Below are 16608 nucleotides of genomic sequence, written 5' to 3' on the forward strand. Positions count from 1 at the left end.
CTGTAATTTAAATTGTTCATAACTCAACGAACCATAGGTCAGGCCTGGCTCTACCCTGCATGTGCTCATGTGTGCACGCACCCACACATACATACTTCCCTTACATGCATGCATATATACACATACATGCCCATAGTTACACACAGTTGGATATACTCATATTCCCATTTATAGTCATACACTCTTTTACAACTCTGACATAAACATACACACAATGTATAAAACCACATTCATACACACACACGTAGAATTTCTTCTCTTCTGAAGCTGATCAGGAAATAAAACACTTGGGAAAGGGCTCCATTATATATTTATGGACAGCAACAAGAAAAGGAATTCATATTCAGAGTAAACAATCTCCAGTCACATGGCTAAAAAGGGTGAATCTTCCCCCCTGCACTGCCCAACCCTCCCCCCCCACACATACAAACACATTTTTCAAGGCTTCTTGTGAAGAGCTTTTACAGTTTGCCCTTCCCTGGAAAGCTGGAGCAATAAATATGTAGTTTGTCCTAAACTTAGAATAAACACACATTTTGGTTTTGGGACAATCCTAGTTTATGCTGGTTACCCTACCAAAATATGTATTAACCGTGCCCCCTTTCACCCTGAAAAGTATCTTAGTTTGAATAATAAATATGATAACACTACCCTCTACCTAAATCCCTCCTATTGTAGGCCATAGCTAGTCTGCCTAGAATGGGACTATTATATCAGGCCTGGCCTGCTCCCTAGGAAACCATCTTGCTTTCTAACCATGTTTAAATCTTCATTTCTATTACTAGGGATTCTATTTAATGTTCCAGCCTTCCAAATAAGTAAACCAATTTACTCACATACCAGTGGGGCACTCCAGCCTCTGCAATTTGGTTTGAAAAGTTAACTAGCCATTAAAATTCTAGTTGGCCTCAAAGTGAGTGTTAACTCTCCTCCTTTTGGTCTCACTCTATTTAATCCCCTAGTTATGTTCCTCCTGCTTATAATTCTCAATACCCTCAATTTTCTCTTCCTTTTCTTCCTCTTCCTCTCTTCCTCACAAAACATTAGATTCTGATGACTCTAGCTCTTTCTGAAGCAAATATACTCCATAGTATCACCCCTTCCATACACATGACTTATGCTCAGAGATACTCATAATAATAAAAGGGAGTAGCAAAGGGAGGGAGAACAGAACAGAAAGAAAGAGAGAGGGGGGCGAGGGAAGCAGGGGGAGAGAGGGAAAGAGAGAGAGTTAAATTCAACTTTATTTAGGCTCTGTGACTAATTTTCATTAGGCCTGTTACTTAATTTCATTTAGCTTTAGGGCATGTGGGCCAGTGACTATTTTTGTGACTGGATTAACTATGTTTTTAAAAAAAATCTGAAAATGCCACCAGCTCTTTGCAAACATGATTATAAATATATTGTGCAGGATAGAGTCGTAGAACTATTCACAGAGCAACTAGATAAGGATCTATGTTCTCTAGACACAGCATGGCTAACGCATGCTGCATCTTGACAGCAGTTATGCTAATCTACAAATAAGACAGAGGCAGGGAAGAAGCCCCAGCAAGGGCAAAACAGTTATTATCAGTATGAAATGGGGGAATAGAGACTAACAAGGCCTTTCTCGTACCCCTTAGAAAACTTGATAGTCTAGGGAAAAGATGAAGGGTATAGTATGCTTACTTGTGTAGCCTTGAGGCTATACATGTACATACATATGCATTCACATACCAACATAGATAGATATACATCTATATGTATGGGTATGTGTATGAGAGAAAGAGAAAAAGGATAATCATGGATAAATGTGTATGGTTGTGTACTTAAATGTGTCTATGTCATGAATTCAGGCTTAAAGTCAGATGTATGTGTAGAATTTTATACATTTCAAGTGGTTTCTTACACATGTGCACATCATGGGTGATGTCTCAATCCACTTATAAATGCATGAGCACATGTGTAAGTCTACAGATAAACTTAGGTATGCAGCAAACATGATGATATTTCATATGGAAGGCTCAAAGTTGTTTTGAATGGACACAGCTTCTCATCCATCTTCTCATCATAAGACTGTGAGGTAGGGTTTATGACCTTCCCACTGCCCCTTTTTACACAGAAAAAGTGAGTTCACATTTGGCCAAGATTGCAGATAAGGAAAATGGCAAAGCTAGGACTCTAACACTGGTCTATCTGATGTGAGATCCTGTGCCTTACCCTGTAATACACAGCACCTGGAGAAGTGAGGCAAAGGAGAGCTAAACTTTGAAGTCTTATTTATGACTTCCCATTCCAAGGGTATCTTTTCTGTTAAGTACTGAAATAAATTTCATAGAAAGGAAGAGGACTTCAAAGCCACCATTAGGTTGAGCCGCAGTCTGGAAAGTATCCTTCAGGTTGCTGGCTCTGCCCGGAGATATTTAATTATCGCCAGCTCTATTCAGTAGACACAGGTGAGACATTGCCTCTTTGAGCAGTTGATACTCTGGAACCCCTGGTGGTGTTTCCTGGGGTTAGGCTAGAACAATAACTTTGTTTCCTCTCTAGTCACTCTGGCTAGCTATTGATCTATCTTTTTCTAAAAACTCAAGCTCCCCAAATCTGGTCTGACTGGTTTACCCTTACCCTTCTATGTTTGAGATATTTGGTGAGGAGGGAAGGCAGCACAGGTATGGCTAGGCCTGAATGTAGGTGCCACTCCTGGCCAAGGTACCAGATAAACTCTCTGGGGTCTTGCTGACCTCCCTTACTCAGGCTGCCAGGTCCCTCCAGCTGTTTGGCCAGCAGATCTAAGGGAAACTTACTTTTGTCTAATCTTTCCATAGGCAAAACCTATGACAAGGTAAAAAACACCTTGGCTCTTGGAACATACAAGGGAACTGTTGTTTACCATTAGATGATTAGAACTTGATCAAGCTGCATAGAATAAGGGATATACTAATAATGACTCCACATTTTCCAGAATCACTGATTTGAATTCCTTGGAGAAGTCAGGGGTCAAGGGAAGGGTTTGGTCTCCTAGTCATTTCAAGGAAGAAGATCATCACCATTCCTCTTCTCTATCATGACAATGTTCAGTCATCTGAACTTGTCACCAGAACTTCAACTTGCTGATATTTATAGCTTCCTTAATAAGGGAGCGTTATTGGCACTTCTAGGCATTTTTTCTCCTCTTCCCCTGGCCTCAGAAGATAAACCATCCTCTGAGTAACAGGATGGGAGGTCTCAACCACCAAAGAGGTCATGGGGCTTGGCAGGGAAAGCTCTCAGGAGCTGAGATGTAGAGAACTCTGCTGTGGATAGAGCTTCTTGAGTTCAAAATCATTCTTTGTGGGTGTATAAACTGCTCACAGTCATTGGTTCTCTCCAGAACTTAGGGAGAAACTTACAGGCTGGTGTGGTCAGTGCGGGATTACCTACAGGCGGAATAAACATGAGCTTAGGGCACCAGTGAAGCAATGCCACCCCCAAATGAGAAAAATATGTATAGATTTAATGAATTGTTTCAGAATTTGGCAGTCAGAGAAACAATGCTTAGAATCTCAGAGGTTCTTTTTTCTTTTTGAGACAGTCTCACTATGTCGCCCTTGGTAGAGTGCCATGGCATCACAGCTCACAGCAACCTCAAACTCTTGGGCTTAAGTGATTCTCTTGCCTCAGCCTTCCAAGTAACTGGGACTAGAGGCACCTGCCACAATGCCCGGCTATTTTTTTGTTGTTGTCATTGTTGTTTAGCAGGCCTGGGCCAGGTTTGAACCTGCCACCCCTGGTGTATGTGGTCGGCACACTAAACACTGAGTATGGGCGCCCAGCCCTCTTTTAGAGGTTCTTAATGTTGTCCTGGGCATGGCCAACATCAGAGCAGCCCATGGCCAACATCAGAGCAGCCCAGATGGTACCTTTATAAAGTACCCCTATTCCTCTGACTTCCTGATTGAGTAATAATGAACTCCCTAGGGATCACTTGAGATCACACTTGCTCTCTGAAGCCCAACTATATAAATTAATAAGATATAGTCTATTAAGTAGATAATAAGAACAGGAAACATTTACACAGCACTTGCTATGTACCAGATACTATTCTGAGCTAGCTAGAGAGGGAGAGATACACAAATATGGGTATCAACTCTTATAACAACCCTGTGTAGTACGTTCTCTTGACATCCCCCTTTTACAAATGAGCAAATAGAGGCACATAGAGGTTAAATGCCTTTCCCAAGGACAGAAAGATAGTGAATGGTGGAGCCACTATTTGTCCAGACACTTTGGTTCCAGGGTTAGTGTTCACTCAAGTTGGCTCCATGAGAGTAAGATTTTCAATGATACTCACCCATGAGAAAAAAAAAAAAACTTTTTAAAACTAAAACCAAAGTCTTAGAAAGGTGATGCTAAGGTGAATATTATAAAGAGAGATTTCTAGGGATGTTGACTCAGCATATCACAATCCATCCCACAAAATCTTAGCTTTGCATTGAGGTACTTGCTCACTTGAATACTCATACTTTCTTTTTGCCTCTCCATGTTGGAAGTCTCCAAGGAGATAGTATAGAACCCATGGCATAATTATCCTTTCCAAAGCTCATCTTTGCTCAAATTTGGGAGGATCTGTTTTTCATTTTCATCAGAAAAATTGTTCTCTTCCATTCACCACCTCACCCTCACCCACTTTCCAGGAAGTTCCCTAAGCCTCCTTGGTTTACAGAAATCATTGGTTCTAAGTACCACTGAGTCCTGGAAGGTCCAAATTTCTTAATGCTTAAGTGGAGAAATTGGAGGTCCATAAAGGGGAAGGCACGTGGCAGTGTTATGAAGATAGCTAGTAAGAGAGATAGAACTAGAATCCAGCTCTCCTGATCCCAGTCCAGTGTTCTTTCTTGATCCCAGCCAGCAGGCGTTAGCTATGCCCAGATCCTTCCTTGTATGGCCCCCATTTCCATTCCCCTGAACTTTTTGACTCTTAGTTCTTTGTTTCATTATACTATACTGCTTCTTACCCATATACTTAAGCTTTAAGCTGCTACTAAGTTTAGAAAAAAATATATTCCAACTTTCAGGGAACTTCTACAATTTATCCCCCATGGAATGTGGAAGTGGGAGGCCTGGGGTCTAGTCCCAGCTCTACTAAATATTAAATGTGTGACCTCAAGCCACTCACTTGCCCTCCATCTGCTTCCCATTTTCTGTAACTGTAAAATAGGAATATGAATATCTATGCAACCCTTCCATGTAGTGAACTTTCCCCTAATACAAACCACATTGACTTTTCATTTTCCAGAACCCCCCCCCAACATAGCACTTAATATAACCAAAGATGCTGGTATATGTTGATAATCAACTGGGTATTTTATTTCACAACTGCCTCTGTTGCAAGGATCAACATAAAATAAGATGTAAACTACAATATGCCATGCACAGAAGGGATTATTAACACTAAACAGTATCCCCTCTACTGGGACTCACAGGATCTGGAGGCCTGGTTGGATCCCAGGGTGAGGGGCTGAGAGCTGCTGCTACTCATGCTCTTCTTCACCTTGGACCTCTTAGAGAAAGTGCCTCAGCAGATGACATGAAAGAGCAGGTGGTATGGGCTGGGCAGGTTGGGCCATGGCCACTTGTAGGCACCTCATTCTTTGGCCCAATGCCCAGACATCCCCACTCCCCGTGCCCTTCTCTCCAAATATCCTCAGTATTTTCCTCTCTGCCTGCCCCTCCACCCTACCCCACCTTCTGGGTAAGGCCTAATGGGGAATAGTGACTCACTGGACTCCCAAAGGGCAAAGACACAGAATCTGAGCAACAACTGAACTGTCCAGTTCTCAACCTCCACCCTACCATTGCCCAATTCTCTACTTAGCTAAACCCCATTTCAAGTTCTAGCTCTACCAGCAAACCTTCCTTGATTCCTCTGGCCCTCACACTCATCTCTCCCTTTCTACATCAAGGCAAAAAAATTGCATTTCTTTAATATATACACATTTTTTATTACTTAGTAGTGATCTGTATCTTATGTCTTCTTAAAGAAATTTTAAACTTCTTGAGGAGCCCTTTTCCTTCTCTGGCTCATCCGAGGTCCAGCCTAGCATATAATAAAGATGTACTGACTTGAACTGAACCAAGAACCAAGATTAACTGAATTGGAGGTGTAGCATATATGGAGAGGATTTTTCAGCAGGGGGAGAACTAACACTTAGTGAACCTCTAGTATATGCAAGGCTATATGCTGGATGTTTTGCATGTCTCATTTCATTTAATCTCCACACCAGTAGTAATATATGTTATTATTATCCCTACTTTATATATGAGAAAACTTATACTGTAGCAAGTTTAAAAATAGTAGGTCCTAGGAATTGACTCAGGAAAAGTTCAGGGAGAAAGGAAGGAAGGTAGTATGCTAGTGGTTGAGTTGGGGAAAACTTAGCATGCCATCAGCTCATACCTTGTGCGCATTCCCCAACCCTCTCACAAACCAATTTTCATTACAAGCATCTATTGGCAATGCTGATTAAGGTCACATCTTTTCAGATTTCAGTTTTCTACCAGTAAGATGGAAACCAGAGGGAATAGGATTAGGTGACCCCTAAAATAAAATGCCTTCTAGCTCAGACAAACAAAATAACTGAAAATCAAGATGGTGAGTCCTAGTATATTTGAAATCTTAGTCTCAAAGAAGGGCTTTGGGATTTTGTTTTGCTTTTTTAACAACAAAAAAGAAACATTTTCATTCTAATTTACCTGCTGGCTGTTCTTAATGAAGACTCCTTAAGTGACCATTGAAATGCTTGCTCAAAACTGCTATTGCATCCTTTCTTTGTGAAGGCCACAGTCTTCTGTGGCCTCTGTTCTCTGGGGCTATCCTGTTTAGAACACAAGGAAACTGAACCACTCCAAAGCTGAATACAAAGAGCAAAGCTCCTTCTATGCTTATTGTCCCCTGGCCCAGCCCTTCTGACCCTAAATATCCCTTTCCTTCTTCCTCACTATCTGCAAAAGAACATAGGCTCTGTGAGAGATCCTTAGGGGGAAGTGACACCCTAAAACTCCACCCCACCATCTGCCCCCCACCCCTAGCAACTCCTACTAAAACAACTCAGTCCTTGACTCCTAGGGAGGTTTGTGAGCTCCTGCCAAGGCTGTAAATATTCCAATATGTCTTGTTTTCTTGAATGTATATGACCTAGGATCTGGCTCTGGGTTCTCAGAGAACTGAAGAACAAAAATACAGCCAATTCTTCGCTAAAAAACACCAGTATCAGACTGCAGAAGAACATAGAAGGGAAATGGGGAAGAGATGGAGTGGGGAGATGGGGAGGAAGCCTTTAAAGACACATTTAGAGAAAAGCATAATGACTCCATTTCTAGGAGCTGGAAAAGGATAATACTAATAATAATAACACCAACCACTTCACAATTTACAAAGATCTTTTACATACACACACAATCTCATTTTATCCATCACAGTCTTATCAAAATAGGTACTGGTCGTCTCATTTTGTAGATGAGAATACTGAAGCCCAGAAAGCTTATATAACTTGTTCAGTGCTAAAGAACTAAGAGACAGTTTCTTTGGCCCCTTTTTGACTCAAAGATTATGACCCTCTGCATACAGACTCTGGATAGACTGAGATGGGTACTTAGAAGAATATCACGAGATTATTGATCATTTATTTACTAAACCCTTTCTCAGTCATTTCTTTTTATCCCTCAGTCAGAAGGATGCCTAAAGTCTACAGAAATGAAAAACTGTAGCAATCTCCCATGGTACCTGTCCTCTACATCTGTACTATGCATTAGGTGATGTCTAAAAGCAGAAGTTCTAGAATCAGACTGTCTGGGTTCAAATCCTGGTTCTTCTATTATTTGCTATATGAGCTTGAGCAAGTTAATTAACTTCTGTTGCTGTCTTTATCTGCAAAATGGAGAAAATACTGGTATCTACCCCATAGGGTTGTTGAGAATTGAAATGAGTTAGTACATGTAAAGTATTTAGTATAGTTCCTTGTACAGAGGTAATTCCTAAATGTAAAATAAATACTGGTGATTACTAACACTACTACTAGTATTATGATTACAAGTATTAGTGTGCTTGGCAGAAGTAAGGAGATAAATGTCAAAGAAGCCCCACTTAGGGAATGCGGCTAAAGCAGCCATCAATAGTGTGTACTTTATACTTTTTTCCCAGTAGCATGGAGGTCTTATCTTCATGGAGGGAATCATCTTCATTTTTTCTACCAGTTTCCTCTGGGATCAGTGACAATTCCACATGAGTGGCATGGGCAATGAACAGAGGAAGAGTTCTTTGTGAGAAACTCAGTGACCTAAACAAGTAACTGAATCTATGACTTCAGTTTCACCAGCACTATGTTCCAAGAAACTATGCTAACTGACTCGGACAGACATCACATACTCAGCTACACACATGTATACACAGGTCTAGACATATGGGTGCACGTGCATACCCTTCCAGCCTGGGTAAGAGGTTGGGCAGGTAGATCCACCTGATAAGTAAGGCAAAGAGACTATGTGGGAACTGCTTGTTTAGCAACATTTTCCTTCCTTTCTTCTCTCCAGCTGCATAGAAGCAGGAGAGCAACTAACTTGGGAGCTTCACTCCCCCTCTCTACACTCCCTAAAGGTACTTTTTACTCCAGTTAGGACTTGAGTGTCTGTCTTCTCCCTTCTCTGACCCCTCTACAATCAATTGTGCAGCATTTTTGGCAAGAAGAGAAATGCTAAGGTGCTCAAAATAAAATGAACCAGAACCCCTGAAGCTACTAAAAACTAATCTGAAATCTCTGGAGGTTCAGCTGGCCCAGGATATAGGGAACAATGATGGTAAAGATTTGAAAAGGAGTGCAAGTATCCAAGACATTTGTTGAATACTATAAGACCTTGCTACAGTGTTAGCTTCTGGACTGGGGTCCTAGGGCTGTGAAAAGAGGAGGTGTGGAAATGACAAAAAGGTTTTCATAGCAGCTGTCTTACCACAAAAAATCCAGGGTTCATGGCTTTGACAATCTTTGAGTGCTCCATGGAAAGTCACCCTTCACCCAGAAAGTAGAGTAAGGGGACAGAAAGAAGAGAATGGGAAAGGGGAATGGATGCCTTTGTGGTATATATAGGAATGGGCCTGAGACCCTAGGTGGAATTGGGCCTGTATGTTATTCTAAGACCCAGTAGCTCCTCTGAGCAACAAAGGAAAAGAGAAGAGAAGGAACAATACTGGGAAGAAAACAGGTGGCACATCTAGCAAATGTGATAAAAAGGCACCATGAAAATAGAAGTAGCTGAGAAAATATGCAGCTGGAACAGCCAATTTCATGCCTTCCTCTCCCAATAATCCAGGAAACTGGAGCAAAGTAGAGGATAGAAAAGGGCAAGACTGCCAAGGTAAAGAGGCTGTGCTTCCTCAAACCACTCAAACAGGTCACATTCCCCACTCAAAAGGGGGAGCCAACCATAGCACTCACCCATAGCAGGTGATTAAATATTCCAAATCTTAGTCCTCTGGTCATCTCTAAAGCTAGAGAAGGCTGAGGTGGCCTAAACTATCATACCAGAATATTGGGAGGGATACAGGAAGATGAAGGCAGAAAGAAACTTGTAATAATGTTTCCCAGCCCCACTGATGGGAGTTGCAATTGTGTCTAGGTCAAGGGGTACAACTCAGGCTGGGTGCCTGTAGCTCAAGTGGCTAGGGCGCCAGCCACATACACGGGACCTGGCAGGTTCAGATACAGCCTAGACCTGCCAAACAACAATGACAACTACAACCAAAAAATAGCCGGGCGTTGTGGCAGGTGCCTCTAGTCCCAGCTACTTGGGAGGCTGAAGCAAGAGAATCGCTTAAGCCCAGGAGTTGGGAGGTTGCTGTGAGCTGTGACTGCCACAGCACTCTATCCAGGGCAACAGCTTGAGGCTCTGTCTCAAAAAAAAAAAAAAGAAAAAAAAAAAAAAAAGAGGTCCAACTCAGGCTGGCCATATTCTATCACCCTCACTTAGCAAGTTTCTCAGTCTGAGTTCTTTGTAATAGTCCCCCATAACCCATACAGAAGCTCTGGTACATTCAAACTGATTCCATAGACAACTGGGAAAAGACTTCTTTCAGATAGAATATTCATAATCTGTGGCTTGGTATGTAGAGGGTGTGTGTGTGTGTGTGTGCACAAGTGCATGCAGGCATGCACACATACACGTGTGTGTGTTTTGAGAAGAAAGCCTTTTCTCTAGGGCTTATTCATTCAGTATCAGGTGAAACAGTTCCTTTCAAGACAGAAAATCCCACTCCATCTTTCACACAATCTTAAAGGAGTAAATGACTTCTTTCTTTTCAAAATGTAACAAAACAAAACAGTAACAAAAAAAGATGTTGGCGGGAAAAGCAGTGTATCCTCCCAGGAAACTAGTCTGTTCAAAAGGTTGAGATGACATCCTTTACTTCTGAGAATTTTGAAAGTCTGATTGCTTGTCTATCCTTCATGGGACTGGAGGAAATGTTGTCCTAAACATGAAAATGTAAAATTAGGGAAAAGGAGAGAGAGCTCTGCGCCCAGCTGTTTCAGTAGGTACACTCTCAGCTAAGCGCTGAGTGAAACTGAAGTTGGCTAGGGATGGTGGACATCCAACAGGCATCACAACCAGCAGCCTTCCCCACCCCCAGAACAGTGAGATCTCAGCAGCAGCCCTGAGCCAGCCATAAAGATACCCTTTCTGAAGCCCCGTGAAGGGAACCTCTGCATCACATTTAGGAATTGGTTCCCTCTTCTAGCATGAGGTAACAGCAAACCAAGGTCACACTGACCATGCATTTCTGAGAAGGAAGAGTGAGCTATGGGAAATTAAATTTCATGAGAGGGGTCCAAACTGAGATTCAAGGAAATGTTTACAGTTTAATGGTTTTGAGGAATGGGCTCAAATGCTGGGAAAAAGAACATACAGACCATTTGCAGCAGGCCAAGTCCAGAGAGTTCTCTTGGAGGCCCAGCTCTATGCTGAGCAGGGAATTCTGGGGAAAGCAGCTGTACATCCATAGTTGTCCTTACATACTAGATAAAAAGGACTGGATCTTTTAACCATGTCTGTACCTGTAGTCAGCCCTACAGTCTTTAAATACAACTGACATAGGAAAATGGATGTCTACATGGCTTTTCCTTGCTTTCTCAATCTCCTCCCAACCTGTCCTTACCGCCCCCTACCCCCACACACATGTTCAGGCAGCTTAACAAATTTTTATTTGCCTGAATGAGTCAAAATTTATGACAGGTTAATGGTAAGATATAAGACAGCACATAAATCTAGAAGGATAGAAGGGCAGAGCTAAAAAGCTCATGTAGTCAAACCATCTCATTTTATAGACAGATAAACTCAGGTATAGGGAGATGACGTATATACTCCAAGTCACAAAACAAGTTGGAGGCACATGTTATCTAACTCAGTTACTGCCTACCTGGTATTACTGAGAACACCAGCCTTTGGGACCCCAGATTTGGCCTTGAGTCTCGCCTTTGTAGACTTAGAATGAGGATATGAGGCCACCAGACACTGAGCCAGGCATCTAGCCTCAGCCAAGCTACCCCAGCTCAAACAAGCATCCCCCTGGGTGGCCTCCAAATGCCCCAACCTCTCATTCTCATCCCTTTCACAATGAGTAACTGTCACAGTTTGGGATTCAGTTTGGTTGGGACAAAGGCAGGAAAATGACTTGAAGATGTCTGATTAATGGCCCTGTGGCCTGAAGCTCCATAGCAGGATCTAAGCCAACCTGCTCTAGCTCTGCTGAACAGTAGTCAAAAACTTTTAGCCAAAGTCAAGGGACTGGTAGATTTGCACAAAAGATATCTTGCTCTCAAATCAGCAATTTAGTGTTACAGTCCAGTGAGACATAGAACCAAGCCATGAGCATCCATAAAATGGGGAGGAAAAAGATAACTTATTCTGCCCTGACCCCACCCATCCTTGGGACTCTTGGTTCACTCAATGGCAGAATGTACTACTCTTCCCCATGACTAGAAAATTCTGTCTTCATCAGAGTGACCCATCAAATTGAACCATCTTGTACACAATAATGAAACTTCCTGACCATTGTCCCTTTCCCTGATGGGGAGAGCTTCAGCCCTGTCCTTAAGAGCTCACAAGGGCCATGCTTATAAACTGCCCAATAAAAATTGTCTCTCATTCTATTTTATGTTCTCAGTGCTAGACTGGCAGTCAAGGTGGTGAGTGCACAGCAATAAGTTTACTTTGAAGCACTTTGAAAAATATTTAAGCTTGAAGCCAATGTTAGTGACTCTGGCTTCTTCTGCCTTGACCATTTATTGATACCTCAACCCTAATCCCACCTGAGCTCCAACTCACTTAAGGCTCCAATAGTGATCTAGAGCATACAACCAATACCACCTTGCTCTTCTTTCCCTCCTTTCCTCAAAAAGGCTCCCCTCTCATCCCAGGAAGCTATGCAAAGCTTATACTTCCCACAGAATTGTCAGGTTGCCTCCTATCTTGTCTACTGCTTGGTCTAGATGAGGAAACTCCCAAATTTTCCACAATCTCTGCAAAAAGTTTAACTATTTTCTCTCCTGATATTTTACCTTTTATCACTCAACCTGACCTAGCTTCCCTCTCAGAAACCAGGCCCAGGAACAAGGAAAGTTGGCTTCCCTCCAAAACAGGTGAGAAAAGGGGACAAGATATACTGCTGGTGACACTGCAGAACTGTACACATCACAGAAGCCTTAAAGACTGCTTATTGCATGCTCTACTATGGCCGGAATTACACTTCCCTTCTACCTCCTGTGGCTTTTCCACATGCCCAAAGATCCCCTGATGTGAAGTTAACCCTCAAACATCAAAACTACCTTTCTCTGACACTTCTTCATTACAATCCCAATCATCTGCAGAATCTTTGACCCATTAAGCCAATCAGCACAGCTTTAAGGCTTTAAAGATATTAGTCCTAGCCAAAGAGAAATCAAGTTGCAGGATGCCTCCAAATACAATTCATAGACTTTTAGAGATCAAAGTTATGTCATACATTAATAGAAATTGAAAAATCATGACAGTAATAGAAATGTACAATGCACCAACCTCCTTGAGTGTGGCAGTATATGTTCCCCATTTCCCAGTATGGGTATTGGGCAAATACTGGCAACAGAGAAGACAGTAAACTTCTACTAGCTTCTATCCCTTTGAGACACCAGGGCTGTGACACAGGAAGCCAAAAAATGTTGAGTAAATTGCAGAAAGTGTGTCCAGGCACAGACACATTTGGAATCTCAGGATCTGAATGTTGCTTGGGAAAGGTGAGGAGCTCAAGAAAGGCAGTAATAAGGATGAGATTTTCTAGGTGCTTCAGTATGTGGTTGGGTGTTTCTGACTTTTCTGAAATAAAAAATGAGGTGTTCCTGAGAGCTCCAGTATTAAAAATAACTTTAGTGAGTTCAAGATACACCACAACAAGGACCCAAGCCAAAGTATTAAGGAGACCCTAGGGGCATACAAAATTCCTTTCTGTCACTTCCTTACCATAATTTAAACCAGTAACCTCAGCCCCTCAATGAACCTGGTCTATGTTGGAGTGTGCCCCAGCCACACCCCAGCACAGCCCACTATAGCACCACCCCCATCCCCCAGCTGCAGTGTGAGGTCTTGACCGGAAAATCCCAGCCAGCCCTCCTCCTGAGTCCCCTATGATCACCTACTTTGATGTCTGTTCCCCAGCAGTGAGTCTCTTCCTGGTAAAATAGTGGTTTTTCCAAGTTTTAATACACACTACTAAGGCCCCAGCTATAGTTTGCTCATAACACTTAAATGCCAGGGCCTAGCTTTGGCCTAGTCTCTACTCCTTTTCATTAAGTTTTATCCAGACTTTGCCACTCTCTGATTCCAAAAGCCAACAGCCTGCCTTCAACCACAGGGCAATGCTCAGCAGGTGCTCTTCCAGGTAACCTAGGCAATAATGGCCTGAGGCCTCACCCTGGCTGCCTTCCTAAGGGCCCCTGAACTGCATCAAAGCAGGATAAAAGTGATCCCACAGGTGAATGGGGCAGCACCTTCCCCTCTGAAGTTGTTAAACACAGCCCAGAGACCCCTCCACTCCAGCATCAGGTGGCCTGGGTAGTTGTGAGACTGCCCTTGATAATCAGTAATGCACACTCAGGTTGTCTTCAAGGGGGGCCTGGACACAGCAGCTGCACCAATGGGTCATAAGGTCTGAGGCATCTATAGCCCCAAAGCCCCTTCTGACAGGGCATCACAGTGAAGCTGGGAACTAAAATCCCAAATCCTTGTTTGAACGTGGCTCTCCAAGGGCCCAAGGAATCCACAAGTGGATGCACGGGAATTCAAGGTTTATGTTCACCTAATAATCACCAGGTCTCATTAGATGGCAGCATATATGTTGAAGGTTGACAAAAGGACGGAATGCCTAATTTCCAGGGCAACACTCCAAAAAGCCACATATTCTGAGTCGTCAACTTGGGGCAGTTGACATGAGTTGAACTGTCTTGAGAAGCCAGGAGAGGGAGGGAGCCTTATGGGAGGGGGCATCCCAGTCCCATAGCTCAGTAACAAGAACTGCTGAGGGGCTTTGCGGACAGCTTTTTGGGAAAAGCAGGATAGCTCCTCTGACTTCTTTGAGCTCACAGGCTACGCTCGCCTGGGGTCTTGCGGCCAGGGCCTGGAGAGCAAAGGCTATGCCACCAAAGCTATTTGTCTTAAGGGAGGAGACCAAGTCAGCCTCAAGAGAAAGAGGGAATGACTGGGCATTCCAGCTTAAGGCCTTACTAGGCACCCCACAGATAGCGGAAAAGCACCGGGTGCTGGGTACAGCAAGGCTGAGGTTGGCAGTGGTACAAACTTAGCTGCAGGGCCTTGCCTGCCTGCCACCTCACGCTGCTCTGGGAGGAGACAGTGGAGACCGCCTCCCTGCTTGCTTTGGGGCTCAGTTCAGAGGGCATGGACATCCATTCGCTTCTCCTGGGCGACAGAGGACTGCCGGCCTGGGTGGGCCATAACCACCGCCAGCAGAGACCTGCAAGCACACCCCCACTTGGACTCCCTCACTCCCTATCTCTCCTGCAGACACACATGCCTGCCATGTGTTTGACTCTTCTTTTAGAGTAACCAGGGTTCCTAAAGTGTTCTCATAGAAAACATATCTGCTCCCCCAAAGGAATGGGGCAGCTGCAGAGATCCATCTCTCAAAGGCTGCTCCGCCTCCCAGCTCTCTCCTCTCTTCAGGACTTCCCTCTCCACTATGCCCCCTCCCAATTCCACAAATATTTTTTCCCAGCACGAACGGTCAAAGTAAATGGGCAAACAAATCTGAAAGGTGCATCTGGATTTGTCCTGGAGCAAAAAAGTTCATTGCTTGCCAGTGATCAATGAATGTCCCTGTTCCCACCCCCGGGACGTTTTGCACAGCCAGAGCCTGCTCAAAGCCCCACAACCCACACCCTCGCAGGTCCCTGGGCTAGGGAGAGGGAAGGAGTAGGAGCTGCTTGTTGGAGGGATGCCTCAGACCAGGAGGTATGGGGTTGGCCGCAGTGGGAGTGTACACCCTTGCCCAGAATGCAAGGTGGGGCGCGTGGGACAACTCACCTGCTTGGAACTCCACTTGGCGATTTTTCTCTTTTTCCTCCTCTAGCAGCATGGAGTAGAGGATCCCAACGGAGTTATGGATGCCAAAGATGGAGCCGTTGCACCAAGTGGCAGCGAACACCACCACCCAGCCAAAGCCACCTTCCGGAGGCTGAAAGCTGCGCGCAGTGCCGCGGGTCTCCACTGTGAGCGCGGGCTCCGGTTCGTGTACCGGATCGGAGGCAAACTCCAGCTCCCGCAAGGGTGCAGGGTCGGGTAAGGGCTGAGGCTCCCGCTGGGGCTCTGGCAGGGACACTGGCACGGACGTGGGCTCAGGCTCGGGCTCTAGCTCCAGCTCTGGGCTATCCACTGGCTCTTGCTGTTCCTGGTCTGCCTCCTGCCAGGGCCCCTTGGCTTCCTCGCTCGCTCGGCTTTGCAGCGCCATCGCGGCAGGGGACTGTGGCTGCTCCGCACCAAGGAGCCGCAGTGTGGCTGGAACTTGTTTCTGTGGCCGCGGCTGCTGCTACTCCGAGGGCGGCGGCGGCGGCGGCGGCTGCTGCTGCTGCTGCTGCCTCCTCCTCCTCCAGGCTCAGCGCCCCAGCTGGCCAGCCCGTCCCACGACAGATGGCTCCTTGAGCTCTCTCCTCCTCCTCCCTCTTCCAACCCCCCCACCTCCTCTCCCCATGTCATCTCTCACTCCTCCCCCTCCTCCTCCCTCCCACCTCTTCCTCCCTCAACAGGCAGCGGCTACAGCCTCCCTCTTCTCCCCAGCCCTTCCTCCTCTTACTCGATTACCTACTCTAGCCGCTGCTGCCTTCCTCAGCTCCTTTTCCAAACTACTGAATCCTGTCTTCCTTGTCCAAATTTCCAGTACAAGGAGAGTTAAAACGGGTAATTAAAAAAAAAAAAAGGAAAGCACAAACTATCCTGTTCTGCCCTCTCCTCCCTGCAGGTTCCAAAGACTGCATCGATCAACCCCGAGTCTCCAGAGAAGACCCCGCCTGTTCTTAGCTTCCATTCCCTTCTTCCTCACAAACATCTTGCTCCTGGGGT

At 44.6% G+C, this 16608-nt stretch overlaps 1 protein-coding gene across 1 annotated transcript in view; it reads right to left on the minus strand.

The window, feature by feature from the left end:
• Window positions 1–16219, minus strand: part of SLC16A2 (solute carrier family 16 member 2) — a 143606-nt gene extending 127387 nt beyond the window's left edge. Inside the window, exon 1 of the mRNA XM_023508288.1 lies at window positions 15577–16219. Within this exon, the coding sequence (XP_023364056.1) occupies window positions 15577–16000 (424 nt within the window). The 5' untranslated portion in view covers window positions 16001–16219. The remainder of the gene's footprint in view (window positions 1–15576) is intronic.
• Window positions 16220–16608: the final 389 nt, after the last annotated feature.

Source organism: Otolemur garnettii, unplaced genomic scaffold (assembly GCF_000181295.1).
Source record: "Otolemur garnettii isolate 467f Iridium unplaced genomic scaffold, OtoGar3 scaffold00239, whole genome shotgun sequence".
Taxonomy (NCBI): Eukaryota; Metazoa; Chordata; class Mammalia; order Primates; family Galagidae; genus Otolemur; species Otolemur garnettii.